The 19,878-nt window shown below is 42.2% G+C and overlaps 1 protein-coding gene across 8 annotated transcripts in view; it reads left to right on the top strand.

Annotated features, from left to right (window-relative positions):
- The window catches only part of ITPR1 (inositol 1,4,5-trisphosphate receptor type 1), a 423,734-nt gene that overhangs the window by 375,123 nt on the left and 28,733 nt on the right, over window positions 1–19,878 (top strand). For all 8 annotated transcript variants that reach the window (XM_074198681.1, XM_074198677.1, XM_074198678.1 and 5 more), the window contains 5 exons: window positions 660–855; window positions 1,856–1,948; window positions 2,813–2,952; window positions 3,617–3,782; window positions 5,545–5,705. In XM_074198681.1, the coding sequence (XP_074054782.1) occupies window positions 660–855; window positions 1,856–1,948; window positions 2,813–2,952; window positions 3,617–3,782; window positions 5,545–5,705 (756 nt within the window). The remainder of the gene's footprint in view (window positions 1–659; window positions 856–1,855; window positions 1,949–2,812; window positions 2,953–3,616; window positions 3,783–5,544; window positions 5,706–19,878) is intronic.

The raw sequence follows: 19,878 nt of genomic DNA, 5'->3' as shown, positions 1-19,878 counted from the left end.
CCATGTAAGGGGAAACTCCACATAAGGGGAAACCCAAGCAGTGAGAAAGCTTGGATTTAGTTCTGGTAAAAAAGCAATGATGTCAGATTTCCCACCCCTAGGGATGTTGTGATGGTCAAATGAAATAATTTTTGTAAATACTTTGCAAACCTTAAAGTGATATATAATTGTTAGCTCCTGGAGGGCGGCTAGGTGGCACAGTGGATGGAGCACTGGCCCTGGAGTCAGGAGGACCTGAGTTCAAATCTAGTCTCAGACATTTAACAATTACCTATCTGTGTGACCTTGGTCAAGTCACTTAACCCCATTGCCTTGCAGAAAAAAAAACAGAACACACTAAATGTTAGCTACTAATATCAGTTAGTCAGCAGTCAACATTTAATAATCATTTATTCTGGTTCAGGTATGGAGAATAAAAAGAAAGACAAAAACAGTCTTTCTCTTCAAAAAATCCATATTCAAATGGATATGAAAATATAAAATACTAGGTAATATATAAAAAGTAATATAAAAGGTAGTCTCAAAGGAGAAGACATTAGCACCTGGGGTACAGGAGATTTGGAAAAAATCTCACTGGATTGAAAATACTGTTTAAATTCTTAAAGAATTAATGATAAAACTTGAGATTAAAATTTCTAAAAATTTACTTTTTTTTAAAGCTTTTTGACTTAGTGTACAGAGAAGAGACGCTGCTTAATGTCATTAAAAGTGTTACTCGCAATGGACGATCCATCATTCTGACTGCTGTTCTTGCCCTCATCCTGGTTTACCTATTCTCCATCGTGGGCTATCTGTTCTTCAAAGATGACTTTATCTTAGAAGTAGATAGGCTGCCCAATGAAACCTCACTTCCAGGTCTGTCATAAATTTATTTAGCCTGGGGGAGGGTGGGGTAAAGAAAGATGGGAAAGAGGAGCAAAACATAACTTATGTCATTGTATGTGTACATGTGTGTGTGTGTGTGTGTGTGTGAGAGAGAGAGAGAGAGAGAGAGAGAGAGAAATTTTGAGGTTTTTTTCCAACAAAATTAGTGACACAACTCAGGTTACTGTGTCTTCTGAACACCTAGAGAAGAGAATTTAAAAGTAAATCCTATAGCAGAATTGAACTCCTATGTTTAAACATACTTTGCTGTGACCACTTTTCTAAGATTTATTAAATTTTGAACCATAATTTGGCAGGTTCACAGAACTCGTGGATCTGAGTAAGGATCAAGTTCTTTGCTGCCACATTTTATGTCTGTGTGTGTGTGTGTGTGTGTGTGTGTGTGTGTGTGTGTGTATACCACACTGCGTGTTGGAATACTAAGTTTTTTGCAGTAGCTTCCAACACAAGAAATGCACATAGTGTTTTGACCAACTTTTTTCAATACAGTTTTGGTTTCCTCTCTTTAAAATGTTAAAAGATTACTCATTGATGGGCACACACTCTCATCACACCAACTGAAGCTAACTTCATTTTACCTCTTGACCAATATTAAAGTCTAAAGTTCGAGGAATAAGACAGCTTATAATATCAAAAATGCACAGTGCAGAATTTTGATAGTTCTTGTTTGACAACACAGTGCATGTTTGTTTGGCAGTGTCCATTTGAGACATTCTTAGAGTAGAAGAGGTGGGCTAATGAGTGTGGTTTTCTCATGAGCTATGCAGAAGTTAACATCCTCTGGCTTATGTATTTCATCTAGACAGCATTTTTCAAATGAGTATGTTCATTATAACTCTTATATTTTAATTATAGTTCAGTTACATGACTTGTCTTTGTAGAGAATTATTTAATGGGGGTATGAATTAATGACTTCAAGCATTTTGGCAAGATATGCTCAGATTGTTCACCATAAACTTTCTCTTTACAGACACCAGTGAAAGTTTGGCAGGAGAGTTCCTGTATTCAGATGTGTGCAGGTTGGGGGCTGGGGAAAACTGTTCTACACCTGTACCCACTGAAGGTGGGTACTTTGAATTTAGTGGCCTCTAAACCTCATCTTAGATTTGATTCTTCCAGAGGCTTTGATACCATATCAACTGCTAGGTCAGACTAGCAGGTTCATAGAATGGTAGAACTGGAAGGTTCCATCAAGACAGCTAGCTTCCCCCCTCCCCCACCACCCGTTCTTCACATAAGGAAATCGAGGCTCAGATAGGTTTAGGTTAAAGCAGATTTTCTTCTTAAAAATGAAACTGCTAGCAAATGTCACAAATGTGAGTGGGGGCTTTTGGTTATTTTTTACTTTTGTTGTTTTAGAGAGCTGAGGAAAGGGCAGGAATACTTCATTTGGGGCACTGGATGATCTGTTCACATAGTACTGTCACCATGTTCATTAGGAAAGTAAGAATGAAAATGGCCTTTCACTCCACTTTAGCCTAGGATTATTATTGCCATGATTAAGAAGGCTCATATTATATTTAAAGTTGGGCTTTCAAAGACATCCCATTTCAACTTCACCTAGTCCTACGAGGCAGGTAAATAGTGGTATCCTCATTGAATACATGAGAACACTGGGCTTGGAGACATTAAACAGCTTACCTAAGGTCAGTATTAGGATCAGAACCAGAATCCTATTGATTTCAAATGGTGGGGAATATTTCAAGATTTCATCAAAGAAAGGATATCATTGGAACAGAATGGAGGAAGTTCCTGGTGGTTAATGCTATTGATGGTTACACATTTTGAATGGAAATGTTTGGATCTTTTGCCCTTGGTTTCTTTTGTGCCATTCAGCTTGTGAAATGGCATTCAAGAAATATAATATCAAAATCATGGTATATATTTTCTCACGCTGTAAACCTCTTATTACTTGCTATGTTAACAGAGCTGACTCCTGCAGACCAAATTGAAGAAGATAAGGAACATACGTGTGAGACATTACTGATGTGTATTGTTACTGTGCTGAGTCATGGGCTGAGAAGTGGGGGCGGAGTAGGAGATGTGCTCAGGAAGCCATCCAAAGAGGTAAATTAATATGGAAGGGGAAGGAAGGGAGACGTGGGTGGGTTGATGGTGCACAGCAAATGAGATTAAATGTATACTGAGGGAAAATAGGAGGAGGCCAAGGAAATGGGGCTCAGGGGCTGGTTGTGCATGTTTTCTCCAAAAATACTGTTCTAGTACATCATGTTAAAGTCATTTGTGGAAATTTGTAGTCTGTAGAGAGAGAGAAAGGTTTTATTGTGTGTGTGTGTGTGTGTATATCATATATATATTATATATATATATATAATATATATAAACAGTTGCAACATTTATCCCAGTTATCAGGTTCATAGGTCTGAGATCCATTTCCCAAAGATCTTGGTTCCTAAAAGTTCATTTATTGCATGTCAGTTGGTTTATAGGAAAGCTAAAGATTTATATATTAGAGGTATATTAGAGAAAAAAAGATACAGTTGTAGAACTCATCAGCTTTGTAGAAAGTAATGGTTTTCACTTATTTCTGTAGCTAGAGAGAAAGATACTAATGGGCACAGAAGTTTCAGTTTGCACTGACAGCTGATGGAAGAAATGTCTAGTTTAAGCTTGCTTAAAGGTTTCTTAATGCTGTTTTGCCTCAGAGCTGTCAAAACTAAAGTGATAAAGCTAATGGTTGGAATTCATTATGACACTTCTTTTCTACCAGGAGCCTCTCTTTGCTGCTCGAGTGATTTATGACCTCTTGTTCTTCTTCATGGTGATCATCATTGTCCTTAACCTCATTTTTGGGGTCATCATTGATACCTTTGCTGACTTGAGGAGTGAAAAACAGAAGAAAGAAGAGATCTTAAAGACTACCTGCTTTATTTGTGGTAGGTACTGCTCTTCCTTTCAAGCTCCCAAGGAGGGAAGACCCAGTTCAGCCTGGAGATACATCCACTGGGTTGGCTGGGTCTTGGGTAAATCTGAACTTTGAAGACATGCCAGAGGATGGAGCCTAGATGAGGATGGAGCCTAGATAAGGACCCTCGTGGACCTGGATGATGTTTTCTAGGATTGGAATGATTAACTCTTATTTCTACATCATCCGTCCTCAGAGCAAACTATTCTTGGATGAAACCCAATGCCATTCCGAACTTACCCAAACTTACTTTTTAGGGCAGATCAGTTCTAAGGAGCAAAGAGTGAGGACACCCCCTTTGTAGTTGTTCCTTGAACTTGGGCCTTCTCTCTTCATGTTCTTGCCCTCAACAGATTCAGAGGGAAGAAGACTTGCATGGAAGTCTCAACTCTCAGAAATTTTTTTGAAAAAAGTATCCAGACCTTACCTATATTTTGTTTATGTTATAGCAAAAGAATTACTTCAAAATAGAGCTCCTTAGGAAAGGATCATTTCCCCCTTCTGTCAATGAGACAGCCAGTCATTAACCATTTTTTAAGTGTCTACTATGTATCACGCACTGGGAAAACAAGAAGAGGCAAAAACCATCCCCTGCCCTCCAGTGGCTTACAGTCTATTGGGGGAGACAACATGTCAACAATATAGACAAAGGAAGCTAGGTACAAGATAAATAGGAAATCATTAAGAGAGGCAAGGCTCTAGAATGAAGAGGGGATGGGGAAAACTGTTAGTAAAAGAAAGGATTTTTAGTTTGACTTAAAGGAAGCCGGGAAGGTCAGCAGGCAGAGAAAAGGAAAGAGAGCTTTCCAAACAACAGAAACAGCCAGGAGAAAATGTCAGGAGCCAAGAGATGGAGTATCATATCTAATCATCATTTATGAAGTATCTGCCTACTATTTTGGTCAGCCCTGGGAGGGAGAAGGGGGAAATATAAAACATAAAGCATGCACCAAGCTCATAAGGAACTTGGAACTTAATCAGGAGGGTATTTTGAAATGTATTATAAGTTAATCCTCTGAGAAGTGGCATGGCTGCTAGACTACAGGCAAAGACCGGGTATTAGGGATATTTTTATCTCCCTCCAGTTCCTTAGCTCAGTGAATTCTATGTAGTGCTATCCAATATATGCTCGAATTAATGAATTTCAAGATGTGGATCTTGACTGTGGACCTACTGGGCCTTCCAATGAACTCAATTATATATTTATGCATATGTCTAAATATAAGGCAGGCTTAAAAGGATGCCCCAGTCATAAATTAGGGGCTTTGCAGATTAAAGGACCTTTGAGGTCATTTTATCTACTATAATTAGTATAACATGAGCAGTTTTCACTTGACAGGTTATATCTTTAGTCAGCATGAGATCTCAGAAGGTCGCTGGTTTGACAGGTAGAGGATCTGAATTCAGATCCTAGCTTTATTACTTATTTCTTTTTGAAATCTGAGACAAAGCATGTTGACTCTTTGAGCCTCAGTTTCTTCACCAGTTAAAAAAAATGAAGTCACTAAACAAAATGATTTCAAATATTCTTTAATCTACAAAACCCTTGATTTATGCCTGGGTATCCTTTTAGGTTTGCATTTTGTTTTAGAGATATGTACAAATACATATACATATATATATATATATATATATAAAATTGGATTTATTAAAAGGCCTAGTAAGTCCACATTTTTATAGAGCAAAACAAAGCTTATTTCAGTGCTAAAGAGAGGCTACTTTCTTTTTTTTAGGTTTGGAAAGAGACAAGTTTGATAACAAGACAGTCACTTTTGAAGAGCACATTAAAGAGGAACACAACATGTGGCATTATTTGTGCTTCATCGTCTTGGTCAAGGTGAAGGATTCTACCGAATACACAGGGCCAGAAAGTTACGTGGCGGAAATGATCAAGGTGAGTACAGAAATGTGCTTCAAGACACATTAGTCTTTTGGTTATGATCTGCAGGCTGAATGTTTAGGTCTGCTTCCATGAATTTAACATCTAACTAGAAAATTCTAGGACCATTTAGCCTGATGTTTTCGTCTGACCTGTGGGGAGCTCTTTAGACAGATGTTTTGGTAACAGGTAGGAACCAGGTAAAGAAAGGTATTTGTATCCTATATTAATTTTCTCAGTGATTGGAAACAATGATAAGATACTTAGCAGAAGAGACAGGCCTTGTGAGGCTTCAGTGAACTCAGCTAGAGCCTTGTGGGGTATGGTATTTGTGCTGTGGAAGTCCCCAAGCCAGGACCTCTTTCATACCTGGTATCTCAAGATGCTCAGGAGCAGGGGAGAAGATGGTGAAAGGAGGAGGCACACACTGTAAAATGTGGGTAGGTAGTCTGTAGTTTCAACTCAGCTGTTCTGAGAAGGGAGGGAGGCCGCTCTTTTGGGTAGCTGTGTACCTGTGCACCTCACTAGCTTGCCCTCAGGATACTGGAAACTTATACTTGCTGATTGATAATACAAAATCCTAAATGACCCCACCTTCCTTTTTTTTCTGTTTTGATGGTAAAACCTCATGTCTTAAGAAGTTCAAATTCAGCTCCTGTTGTTAGGGGGCACACTTTCAGTCCAAATGCATTTGTTGTTTGGCTGTTTATTGGTAACAGATTTGGGGTTAAGTGCCAACCAGAGATGGCACTAGCCCTGGGAAGAACAGTCATTACTTGTCCATGAGTGACTTACAACCTGGGTTAGGAAATGAAGCATTCAAGTCATCAAAAAATGGTCAAGTCTCAAAGTGTTATATAAAGCAGTCCAAATTACTGTAATGCAAACTGAATATTAAGTTTAGAGAAAAAAGCATTTGGATACTCTTCAATCAGGTGGCATACTGGATAGTGTGCCAGCCTAAAGTCAAGAAGCCCTGAGTTCAAATCCAGTCTCAGATAGTTATTAGCCATGCAATCTTGTGATGTCACATAACTGTTTGCCTCAGTTTCCTCATCTGTAAAATGAACTGGAGAAGGAAATGGCAAACCAATCCATATTGGATCACATAGAGTCGGATATGTCTGAAAAAATGACTTAGCAACAACTTTTAAATTAGGAAAGGATTCTTGACAGCAACTTTGATCATGCTTCAAAAGAAGAGGGCTATAGATCAGCAGAGAGAAGAGAGAACATAAAAGCATAGAAGTGATTGGCAAGAGGATTAGTTTGACTGTTGGGTAGAAAGAAGTTGATTGAGGTCAACCAAGTTAAGGCTTCGAAGGCCAGGGGAAGGTTTGGTCATGTTAGGTAATGGGAAACCAATTAATTAATCGATGCCAATGATTTGTGAAAGAGATGATTTTAACCATTGTCTTAGGAAGCATTGGAATTAAAAAGACAAGTATAAATCATATTTATGCTATGTGGTATGTAAGGCAACCAAAAAGTATGAAGCACGGTCCATATTCTTGAAGAGTTTACAGTTTTCTTGGGGAGTTAAGACAAATAGGATCAGCTACTGTTTCCCATTACTAACTAAACACATGCATGCCCTTTGATCCAGTGATACCCCCACGAAGCCTAAACCAAGGGGATCCATAAAAAAGAGAAAGATAACCAATTTGATAGCAGCTCTTCATGGAGTGGCAAACAACTGAAAGCTAAAGGAGATACCCATCTATGGCTGAATGACTGAGCAAATTATAATATATGAGTGTAGAGATTATTGTGCCATAAGAAATGACCAAAAGGGATATTTCAGAGAAATGTGGGAAGATTTGTGTGAAATGAGCAGAACCAAGAGAACAGTTTGTACAGTGACAATGACATTGTTAAAAAAAAAAAGAAAACAACTTTAGAGGACGGGAGGCATGTAGGCATACATTAGTATGGTAGATGTGTAATAGAAACAAATCAGTAGTAGCATGGTCAGCCCAGGAGGTTATTGGTCCATAGTGACTGTAGGTGACGGAAGGAGCTTGGATTCCTTTGTGCCTCACATATAAGGGTGTGTATGTATTGTGTGGACTCAGGTGACTCAGGGGGCAGAACCCTGGCTCTGGAGTCAAGAGGAAGGGAGTTCGAATCCAGCCTCAGACACTTGACACTTACTAGCTGTGTGCTCTTGGGCAAGTCACTTAACCCTGATTGCCTCATATCGAGTTGTCCTAGGTCGCTGGACCCAGATGACTCCGAAGGAGAAAATGAGACTGGTGACTTTGCAAAAGCCCTTCCTCGTTTAAATCCAACTCACTTGCTTGATGTCATGGTCCTCTTTGAGAATGAAGGACAGACAGCAACAACAAGTCTTTACAATCTGTTGAGTCTTTACAGTCTGTTACATAAAGTTCCTTTTATTTTCCTCTCTAAGGCAGTATTCACGCCCAGCATCTCAGCCTACAAATCTTCTGGAGGTTGATTGTGAGGTTAACTGCTTACCACGTTACTTTAGGGTCACTGAAACCTCTGGCTGAGAGCCGGGTTTCTGCCTCAGTAATGAGGACTTGCAGGAGTCTTGTGAGCCATCACCTGATAGGGGATTAGCAGCCTGAGAACATCCCCCTCCCCCGCCACTGCCCCTGCCTCCCAAATGACTCAAATGGACTGCGCCATTCTCATGGCCTGCCACGCTGCTTTGAGAATGCCAGCTTCTGGCTAATTTTGCTTTTACTATCCCTGCCAGTCTTTGGTTGAACAGATCTTCACATTAGCCTAGAGATATGGCATCAGAAAGATTAAAGATGAATTTAAGGAAGCTGTGTGTTGTGCAGTAGGTGAGGGTGGCAAGGGGAAGCTGAAATGTAGTGGGTCTTTCAACACTGGTTCTCAGCAGAAGATGCCTTCTAACCACGGAAAGCCTCTGCCGACCGCCTGACCCGGATGGAGTCTGCCGACAAAGCTACCAGTGCTCCCCTGGGTCACCTGGAAGGGAAGTAAAGGAAATCAACTAAAGGAGAACAGAACTGCGCACTGGGTCCCCAGACCCTGTTAAGACTTCCTCACCAATAGCTGAGGGTAAGGGTGTGGAGAGCAGCTTTACTAACAGAAAAAACCATGAGCCTTTGGCATAGGTTGAGCAAACCAGATCCCTGCCATCCCCCAGAAGAAAGCCAGATAAACTTTCAGAGAGCCCTCTAGCCCCCCATCAGGCTGGAATGATTTTAATGTCGCTGTAGTGACAACGGGTGGGCCAATGAGTGATTTTAGGAGGAAGATCTTTGAAAGAACTGCTGCTATTAAAGGCCTGCTGTGAGCATCCCTACCTCTGCTCTTTAAAGAGAAATGGTTCCCATAACACCTCCAAGCCACTTCACAGGGACCGGCTGACCCCTTACCTGTCTGCTGAAAATGACTTTTAAGGCCTGGTGCTAGCAAGTGCCCCATCCTGGGCTGGCCTACTTCTGTCTGGTGATTAATGGGATCCTTGTAAAGGCTGGAGTCCAGATGCCCCTGAATAGATGAGAATATCTCTGTCTGCCAAATGTCTTCAAAACCAGTTCTGCATGAGAAAAATCACCCAGTTAATGGACTGACATCATAGTTAATAATTCTTTGTAGTAGTGAAGATGCACAGTTGCCCTGAGGAAACATTATAAATAAACACTATCCTTGTGGAAAGAATGACACGGACCAAGGATTCTTGACCTTCTGGAAGGTCCTGAGCCTCCTTCAGTAGTGAAGCCTACAGACCCCTTCTCAGAAGAATGTACTTCAGTGCATAAAACAAAGCATAAGATTACCAAGAATAGCAAATCTATTAAAATGTAATCAATATTTTTTTTAAGTTCAGAGATCCAGGTTAAGAATGTTTGATTAAGGCTAAATCCAGTAAACCAAATCTCTTCCTTTCTGGGCTTCTTCATCATTTTTTGCTTATGTTGAGGGTTCCTATATGAAATGAAACCACCGAAACCATGTTGTGAGGCTGCTGAGAGTTCTGAGCCTTTCTTTGCTAATTGGCTTTCGGAGTGCTGTGGTCCAGTTTGGCAGAGTTGTATACTGTGAAGTGGTCAGTCCATGGAAACTCCAGAGTTTAATGGGGCTAGAAAAGCCCTTCCCCCTCCTGGGGACAAAGAGAACAACACTCTCTCCCACTCCCGGGATGAGCAGCAGCATTGCAAGAAACTATGCATGGTGGCCAATTGTTCAGGATCTTGATCCTGGTTTCAATGAAGAAGAGAATTTCTCTTATTTGCTCCATTCTCCCCTCCTTCTGACTGATCTCTCACTCTTCTTTGTCCCTGAGGGGGCTGGGGCTGGGGCTGCCAAGTCAGGACTCTACTGAGTTTGACCACTGGGGCCCAGAGTCCCTTGAAATCACAATGGTTCAAATAATAATGAGAGCTCTTCATGGTTTGCAAAGTGATTTACATACATTATCTCTCTCTCATCTGAGCCTCCCAACAATACTGTGATAGATACTATTATCCTATGAGACTGAGAGAGATTAAGGGGCTTGCCCAGGATCACACTAGGATTCAAACTCAGGTCTTCTGACTTTAGGTCAATCAACTCCCCCTAACTCTCTTGCTACCATCAGACTATAGTATGTAGTTGGATGAACAATTCAGACATATAAAATGGATAGTGAATGTAGGTTGATTATCTTTGGGAAATTGCAGTTGTGGGGGTGGGGTTGATTACCCCCCCCAGCTTCTTACACACATAGTTACACATTTTCATGCCTGCTGATGAGGTATGACTCCAAGTCAAGTCATACTAGTCTCAGAAGGATGGAAGTTGAAGGTTACCCAAAGAGTGAGAGTGAATCATGTGACAAATGAGGAATTATGTGAGAGAAACAGCATCGAGGAGTTCACTTGAGAAATTAGCAGTGACATGAAAAACATTATGGAATAGTCATGTGGTAGGTGGAGGTTACCAGTAAACAGCCTCCAGGTTTCACTGGTAGCTAGGAAATATCAGGAAAGATTCAGAAAGGTTTCCAGAAGTGGTCGGACCTCTGTTGTGGATTCCCAGAAGGATGTGGAAGAAAGTCCCTTAGGATGAGCCAGGATGAACCAGCATTATTGGAGGGAATACCCATCCAGTAGGTCAGAGATCCACTGGTGGATAAATTCCATATTACAGCCAGCCAGGGAGTGGGATGGGAGAGAGAGGTCAGTGGCAGGAAGTGTTGCTCTTCTGCTTTCAGAGCTCTTCTGGACCATGCTACCCAAGGTTGCCCTCTTCCAATGGAATGACCCACCCTGACCATCTGTGGGAATTCATAGGCCAGCAGCAATTCAGAAGTCTTCCCAGCAGAATATGGATGTCATTATGCCCCTTCCAGCAACTAAACCCAGCCTCAGTTTTATTAAACACCCACTATATGCAAGATTCTGTGGATGCACGTAGAGCTATGGCAGGAAGCCTTGCTCCCAAAGAGCTTACAGTCTAATGAATGGGAGGCCAGGGGAAGGGAGTATGTATTTATGAAGCTCCTGTTATGTGATAGGCACTGCCTCAGGTGTCTTATAATATCATCTTATTTAATCCTGACAACAGCCCTGAGAGGTCGGCACTGCTCTCATCCCCACTTTGCACTTGAGACAACCGAAGTAGATGAAGGTTAAATGCCTTGCCCAGAGTCACAGAGCTAGCAAAGGTAGGAGGCCATAGTCGAACTCAAGATCTTCCTGACTGATGATGGAAAAGAGAAATTAAGATAAGTGTGTCAGACAAAGCTTTCCAAGATCTTTGAGAAGGGAGAAAGATAACGTTCAGCCATAAGAAGAGGTTGACTGGACTTTTGAAGGAAGAAGGAAATTTTGGGAAGGTGTGGAGATGGGGAGGCTGGCAAGTCTTCAGGAGGAGGGGCAGGTCAATAGAGGAGTACGGAAATGAGTGCTGTTTGATTAGGTCAAATGCATGAAGGACAATGTTTGAAATTGGGCCCAAAAGGAAAGAAGACTGAGAGAATGACCCTAGCCATTGGTTGAACAGATCTCCACTTCAGCCTAGAGATATGGCATCAGAAAGATTAAAGATGAATTTAAGGAAGCTGTTGTGCAGTAGGTGAGAGTGGCAAAGGGTAGCTGAAATGTAATGGGTCTTTCAACACTGGTTCTCTGCACGAGGTATCTTCTTTTATTTTCTTTTAGGTTTTTGCTAGGCAATGGGGTTAAGTGGCTTGCCCAAGGCCACACAGCTAGGTAACTATTAAGTATCTGAGGTGAGATTTGAACTCAGGTCCTCCTGACCCCAGGGCCAGTGCTCTACCCACTGCACCACCTAGCTGCCCCACGAGACATCTTCTAACCATGGAAAGCTTATCCCTAGCCCTCTTTAGCATCCTGCTCGGTGATCTATCGACACACCCTTTCAAAGCAGAAATGGGTTGGTGGTTATCATGATGTTAGGTGTTGAGGTCCATCTTAGATTATAATCTGTAAGAACCAAATTATCTTTCTGGTAGATTCTTCATGGTTTTGAGTTTGCTTGGGTTTTTTTTTGTCTTCCAAGCAAAACTTTGACTAGCCAGGGCAAGGTTATGTCCCCTTCAAGAGTCTGCAGTAGACCATTCCATCATAGTGGAAGTGCATCCATCCACAGCTTCACCCTATGAAGAAAGAAAGGTACTCTTTGTGAGTTGCACCATGTGATTAAAGGACTTCATTATAGTTCTCTATGGACAGAAACTAGAAAAAAGCCTAGCATTTCCTCTCCCATTAAGAGTTGCCATTTGGATGTCTTTCAATAAACTGGCTTAGAACAGTATCAGACCCAAGTATAATTTGATTCATTACTATTAAACATTTACTTTTTTGAATAGTTCAGGTACAAATGTTACCTCCCATATCCAAAAAAGAATAAAAATTCATTAACTAGAAGACCCCAAGAACATTGAGTAGATTTCCCTTGAGAGATTTATGGGAAGATAAGGACAAAATTTACTGAAGATGATGTCATGGATCTACATCATGGAACCATTTAAAAATGAGAATAACCATAGTTAATATGAATATGAACACATCATACTTTATATTTTATCTCCTTTGATCCTCACATTTGATAAAATTAGAGATCCATTGCTACAACTTTTGCTAATTGTAAGATTTCTGCGAGAGTGATTTCAGAAGTCCATGCTCTACTATATTTGACTTTTATCTCAAGGGGAGCCAATTATGTAACACAATGGAAGGAGCCTGAAGCAATTACTATAATTTTTGCATTTTCTTATTTTGTCTTATTTTAAATGATGGGGTCTTTTGGTCACTTTCCTTTTTAACTTTATCTCTTCCCTTACCATCTCTAGTGAGTTATTCCCTCATAGCAAAACTGAAAAGGAGAGAAAAGAAACCTGTTCAATAATGGCCATCGACTATATCTGACATCAAATGGAATGTTCCACACTCATAATCCTCCACTTCTCAAAGAAGGGAGGAAGGTGCTTCTTCTCAAATCTTTCCAAGTCACTTGTACTAGCATTGTAGCCTTAAGGTAAATCATTGAAGTGTATAAAGACTCAGTCCACCAAGTTTCCTCATATTTAAGTGATAGTCTATTAGGCAAAAGCAGGAAATAAACCCAACCCTCAATTACCACCTTACCTCAGTAAGCCAGAAGCGCAGGAAACTCAGATGGTGAATAATAAAAACTGACTCTTACATACAGCTTTATGGTTTTAAAAATGACTGCCTCTTAGCAATCTTGTGAAGTACATAGTAAAAATATTACTGTCTCTTTATAAATAAAGAAACTGAGACCCAAAATGGTTAAAAGATTTGCTTATAGTCATACAATCTGCATGCGGCAGGGCCCAGATCCCAGACCCAAAAGATGAAGTTTTGATTCCAATGCTCTGGTCACTATTCCAGAATTTTTCTGTTTTAAGGAAGAGAGAATAGAAACTGAAATCTAATCAGTTATTAATTTAATATGAAGTCCAGCCTTGTACTCACTCTTGAGATTGAGATTCTTATTTACTAATGCTTTGATTTTTACTGGAATTTGGGGGACACCTGTGTACTGAAAGATAGAGTTGGACTTGATGATGGAAGGTCTTAATCTCCAAGCTATTACTGACCCAAAGGGTCAGCTCTTCTCCTTAAAACCTTCGTCCTTTCCCCCAGTAAATTAGTTATCTCGGTGTCGTCCTAGCTTGATGTGTCGTTCTTGTGGTAGTCACCCATCTGCACTGCTGTTTCCCCAGGAATACATCAAAGCTGTTAGAAGAACATTAGGGTGTGGAGTGAGCAGGGCTGGCATAGAGGAAACATGACTTGTGCCCTTCAAGAAGACAGCTAGGGCAAGGCTCACAGACCTAGGCGTGCCCTGAGCCACACATGTGCATGCTGAGAACGTCGGTGGTTGGAGGAAGGCTGTTGGCTTTGGTCTTCCTCTGGTCACATCTGGTTTCCCAGACTCAGGTTGGCACGTCTCCCAGGCTCCTGTTCCTCCCTGGCTTTTTCACCTCCTCAGCAGCACTGGGTTAGCCATTGAAAAGAGAGTAGCAACTCCCCAAAAGGGAGGAGGGGAAAAGACATAACTGCGGGTGGAGGGTGTGGGTGGTTGAAGGAATCTCTTGAGAAAGATTCACTGTCTAATCCAGAAGTGACCATAAATCAGCAACAAAAAGCTTAATGTATTCAATGGATTTTAATTCTCAGAGTTGCTGCCAGGGTTGCTCCTCATGTGTGATTGCAGATGTTCATTCAGACGACCCAAGTTTAGCAAATCCCAGGACCTGTCTCTTCCCTAGTGTTTTCTGGGAAGCGCATTCATTATCCGCTTTAAACAGTGGATAATTGAATTGTCCTTGCTTTTTTCTCTAACAGAATTTAATGGTCAACTTGAATTGCTTGATAGTCACCCAGAAAAATCAGGTGACCAGAGTGTGTGTGTCTTAAGTAAATAAAAGGGGAAGGATGGATTCATTTAAACCACAGCCAGACACCGACTCCCACACCCAGATGACTAATCGGAATTGGGTACAACTCCCTAATAATTAAAACATTAGAATGGCTGCTCTGTGACCCTTCCAAGCCAGTGCAACTTTTTCTCACAGAATGGCCCTTCTCTTAGGAACTTCTGCTGCTGTTTGGGGCATTTTACCTTCATGAACTGGTCCCCTCAATGAGGACTTTATTCACAATATTCTGAATTCACTCATTTAGAAACTCTTCCATAAATAAATAACCAAATCAACAGTCTTTTTTTTTCCTTTGGTGAAATTAAGTCTTGCAAAAGAAAAAATAATGTAACCATGGGGACAAAATGCAAGGCTCAAATGTGGTGGTAGAGTCCTGTACAATCAGGATAGTTCTAGGTGGCAGGAACACTCTCATTCATCCAGTCCTGGGTGGCATGCGTAACCAGGGACAGATGGTATTGGCATTGTCTGGACTTTGATCAAGGTAATGGGTAATGGAGGGAGGAGTGAGCATACTTCTGCATCTTCCAACCCAGAGGGCCCAGCTTCGGGAGCAGAGTACTAGAGCAAGGAAATGGGAAGAGCTTAGAGAAACTGAAAACCCTGGAGGAAGGCCTTGCCCTCACTAGCTTCTTGATGGGCACAAGGCAGGCTTCCTCTCTGCCAGCCCTGACCACTCCATACCCTAATGTTCTTCTAACAGCTCTGATGTGGGGGTGGGAAACAGGGCACAATACCTGTCTGCAAGTCTTTAGAGGACATACCAAGGAGAAGGTGATGGGGAGCACAAGGTCGAGGGGGCAGAGGGGGCAGTTTGGTTCTTTCACAGATTTAGAGCTGGAAAAGACAGAGAGGTCTGGGAGTCAGCGGCCTGCTGGTAAATGTCCGACAGCCAGCTCCATAAACAAAAACACGTGAACGCAATGCACTTTTACTCTGCATTTTCAACTGATTCTCCACCAGCTTTCTTAATCCTGGATAATCAACAGGACAATAAATCAAACCCGGTTTGGGAGCATTTGCCAATTTCTGAGGTGTAAATGCTTACTTTGAAAAATTCACCATCAGTTTTCACAAGCTGGTACAAGCTGGCTCCAGCCCTTTCATCTTCCAGATGAGGAAACTATAACCCAGGGAGTTTATGTGACTTGCCCAAGGACATACGGTCTTCAAGACAAGATTTGAACTCTGATCACCAAGCCCAACACTTTTCCATAGTGCCACCTAGCTGTTGTTAGGGTAAGAAAGAAGAGGCAAGAGGCAAAGGTGGGCACATGAGCCCGAGGTGGCAGAAACAGAGACTGATGTCATGAGAGAGAAAAAATGAGAAAAAATGGAGATTGGGTCTGATAGAGCCATTCAAAGAGCAGTGGGGTCTTCCATAGAAAGAGAGGGGAAGGCAAGAGGCTCTCTGGTCCCAAAACCACCATCACTCCCCAAAACTGGAACTGGTCTTATAGGAACGTCCAGCTTTGGCTGCACAGTGGGACTGCCCTGTGGCCCTCAAGGGGAGTGGGAATTCGATTTCATCATACTCCGGATGAAGAGCACCAGGAGCTGAACCTCATTGTTTCACGGAAAGGAAAAGAGAATCCCGACTGTGGGGAAAGGATCCAGGAAATTGTCAACTCCCAGGCTTGTGTGCAGATGCAGAATGGTGTTGAAACTTCTCCCCTGGAATTCCTCTGACGACGCGGGAGGAAGGGAGGGAGGGAAAGGAGTGCCTTGTGCGAGATTCCTGAGGAGCTGCGATTTGAGGCCGGGTGGCTGCTGCCTTTGACAGCTTGAGACCCGGCCTAGCTGAAATGCCGTCTTCTTCATCTTCCCTCCGTGTGTGAGAGGGTGGCATATGCTTCCAGAGAACTCTCAGTCCCAGAAAGTTTTCTGAAATGAGATGGCACCACAGCTGAGTTAATATCAGAGGGAGAGAGAGCTGGCACCAGCTTCAGGGCTGCAGGAAGCAGTGCCAGCATCCTTGGCCGATGCTCCCCGGGGAGCGGGGGGCGGGGGAGCCAGCTCGGGGCTGGGTCCTCTCAGGGTGGCAGAGCTGAAGCTTCCCCACCCAGATTTAGAACCTGTTCTGTCCTCCGGAGGGCATGATAGCATCTCCGTGCCCGCTCCATGGACTGACACCCTTCCCTTCCCTTCATTCTTGTGCTTGGCTCTGCACCCACTCATCCTGTCCCTTAGGTTCCCCACTCTTGCTTTTCAGCCCTCTCACCCTAACCCTTGTGGAGGGTTGCCAAGATGTTTGTTGTCCATGGGCTGTACCCGTCAGCTGCCCTGGCACAACCCACGTGCTAAAATGAGGTGTTGGGGTGAGTCACGTTTACAGAGAAACATACTGGGAAGGAGTTGGGAGTGGGAGGAAGAAGATCTCCCAGACGCCGGGGGCAAGGGGGAGACCTGGGTTTGTTTAGGCCTAGCCCTTCCTAGCCATGTGACCCTGGGCAGATCATTTCACTTCTTTGAGAGTCCATTTCTTCGTATGTAATTTATCTATACTGTCCACCTTGTGGATGGACAACAATGAGGAGCTTACAGGGTCTGAGGGAGAGTCCTGGATTTGAAGTCAGAAGAGCTTATTCTCAATTCCAATGACAATCCGTGTGACCCTGGAGAGGTCACATAACCCCCTGAATCTCAATTTCCTCATCTAGAAAATGAGAGGGCTGAGACTAGATGGTGTCTGGGGTCTCTTCCATCCTGGTCCCATGATCTTCCCCCGGGGAATTACAACTGCTAATTAAGTTGGGTTATAATATGCCAGTCTGCAAATCCCTTCTACAGGAGGCATCCCTGACCCACCTTGTCAATCTGAAATATCCAAAGTTTTGTGAAATGAATTCACTTAAAATCAAGTATATGTGTGTGAACATATATATATATATATATGTATATACACATAGATATGTCTGTATGTATGCATGATTGAGTGTGTGCATGAAAATGTTTATTAGAATGACCAAATTCAGAATGTAGCTAACATTGGCTACGCCTTCTCTGCTTAAGATCTGAGGTGTTTGAGAATTAGACCCCAAATCAGCACTGTTCTTCCTGCTTCCAAAAGTTTGCTTGGCATTGTGAGCCAGGTAAGGATGTGTTGGGCTCAGCAGAGCCATCAGAGCTACTTGTGTTCAAAGAGCAGAGTCCGGTGGCAGGAGCAGTCAGTAGAGGGGTAGCCCAGCTTTTCCCCTTGGTGACTTGGGATGAATTATCACCCCTTTGGACCTGCTTACTCTCCTTTAAAGTCAGTGGATTTAATTGGCCGATCAATAGCCATATATGTGTGTGGCACATTTATTAGGCTGTGCTCCCAGGCAATTTAACTTTTCTTTTGAAAGATGAACATTCATTGAATACTGAGTCATAAAGATCATAATTTTTACTTATCAAACTAATTGAACCTAAACCTAAATTTAACTATAAAATTAGCAATTAAACTTTACTTAAATGAGGCACAAAAAAACTAATTTCTTTTTTGGAGATATTGGGGTGGACCTATCCTGTAGCCACACTATGATGTTAAACTGTGATACTTTTCATCCCTAAAATTCAAACTAGGAGTGATGGCAAAGAGCAGGTCAGATTTCATGGAGTCTTAAAAGGAGAGTCTTGAAAGCTGGCATGAAAGAGCCAACTAGATGGCCAGTGGGTTAGGTAGGGGCAGGCACAAAGACAAGTGATTGGGCAGCCTCCTGGAGGGAGAAAGTTTGGCAAATGATCTGTAAGCTTGAGCGTGAAAGATGTTATGAGAACTTTATCCAGAATTCTCTCATAGTTCAATGTTAAATCATTGTTTGATGGTATACATTAGAGCAGAGGTTCTTAAACCAGGGTTTGTGGGAATTGTTTTTTAAAATATTTTTGACAACTCTGTTTCCAAAAGATTGGTTTCCTATGTAGTTTTTAGGAATGTTTTATGTATTCAAAAAAAGGATTCTGAGAAGGGATATATAAGGTTCACTAGATTCCATAGGGGATCTATGACATATAGTAAAAGGTTACTGACCACAGGGGTCATTACAGTGGCCCCAACCACACTTTCTTTTTCTTTCTTTTTTTTTTTTGCAAGGCAAATGGGGTTAAGTGGCTTGCCCAAGGCCACACAGCTAGGTAATTATTAAGTATCTGAGACCAGATTTGAACCCAGGTACTCCTGACTCCAGGGCCGGTGCTTTTTCCACTGCACCACCTAGCTGGCCCTTTAACCACACTTTCTTCTCAGTACCTCCACCCTATAATTAATTCAACATTTATAGAGCATCTTTAGGTTGGAGTAATTCTGTTAGGGGGATGGAGAGATTAGGGGATTTCTTTTGGAAAGGGTCAGGATCTATAATGTTATTGGGAGGGGAAATCCTTTCTACTAATACATATCAGGGACTGTTCTGTAACTTGAAGTTTTAAAAATGTTTCTGGAGTTAAGAAGTTAAATGTCTTGCCCCAGACAATCCAGTCAGTAGTAATCAGATGGAACTGAAGCCACGTCATCTTGATTGAGTGACTTGGCCCCATCTACTAGGGTCCACTGCCTCCCACCAAGGGACGATCCAAATGAAAATGTCATAATCCCTTCCCTCAGAACTGAAATCTACTTGTGATGTCTGAAGCTAACCTTCCTTCTTTCTGTTCTCAAAAGAATATCATTTTTGTGAGATACCCTATGTTTCTAAGACATACAGATTCCTTTCCCTTGATGAATCTGAAAGCATGTTATCAAACTGTCCATTCCCTAAATTAATCCATCTAAATTATGCAGCAACTCCTGGACATAGAACTGCCCAAGTATAATTGGTTCATGTCTGTAAAGTGCTTTGAAGATGAAAAGCTTCATTTTAGGGCTGCGTTCAGGTTGTAAAGATAGCAGAATTGCTGAACTCGGAAGAAAAGGAGAAGAGATATCTTATTGAAAATACATGGAAAATTGGATGAGTAGAATGAATTACACGCTTTGGAATTGTCCTGCTTTGAAGAGCCCTGTGAGTGGTGGGTGGAAGTTGTTGGGCGGCCAGGTGCTGGGTGATGGAGGGGTCCCCCCAGGAAGTGCCCACACTTTCTCCTTTTGTGCCTACTTCCTCTCCAGGGTCTGGCCCCTCAAACCCAGGGGCCAGCCACTCCTTCACCTGTGACCCTGAAACTACCGAGAACAATGGTGTTTTATTTTCCTCGGATTTCGTAAGCGAAGGGTGTGGTTCATCACCTTCACCTTCGATGCCCTATCTCTGCCCCACTAGATGATCCAACAAGAGCAGGAGCCCACGTGGGGGC

The sequence above is a fragment of the Macrotis lagotis genome, chromosome 8 (assembly GCF_037893015.1).
Source record: "Macrotis lagotis isolate mMagLag1 chromosome 8, bilby.v1.9.chrom.fasta, whole genome shotgun sequence".
NCBI classification, from domain to species: Eukaryota; Metazoa; Chordata; class Mammalia; order Peramelemorphia; family Peramelidae; genus Macrotis; species Macrotis lagotis.
The sequence above is the reverse complement of the archived record's forward strand: the minus strand, read 5'-3'. Positions and strand labels throughout refer to the sequence as shown.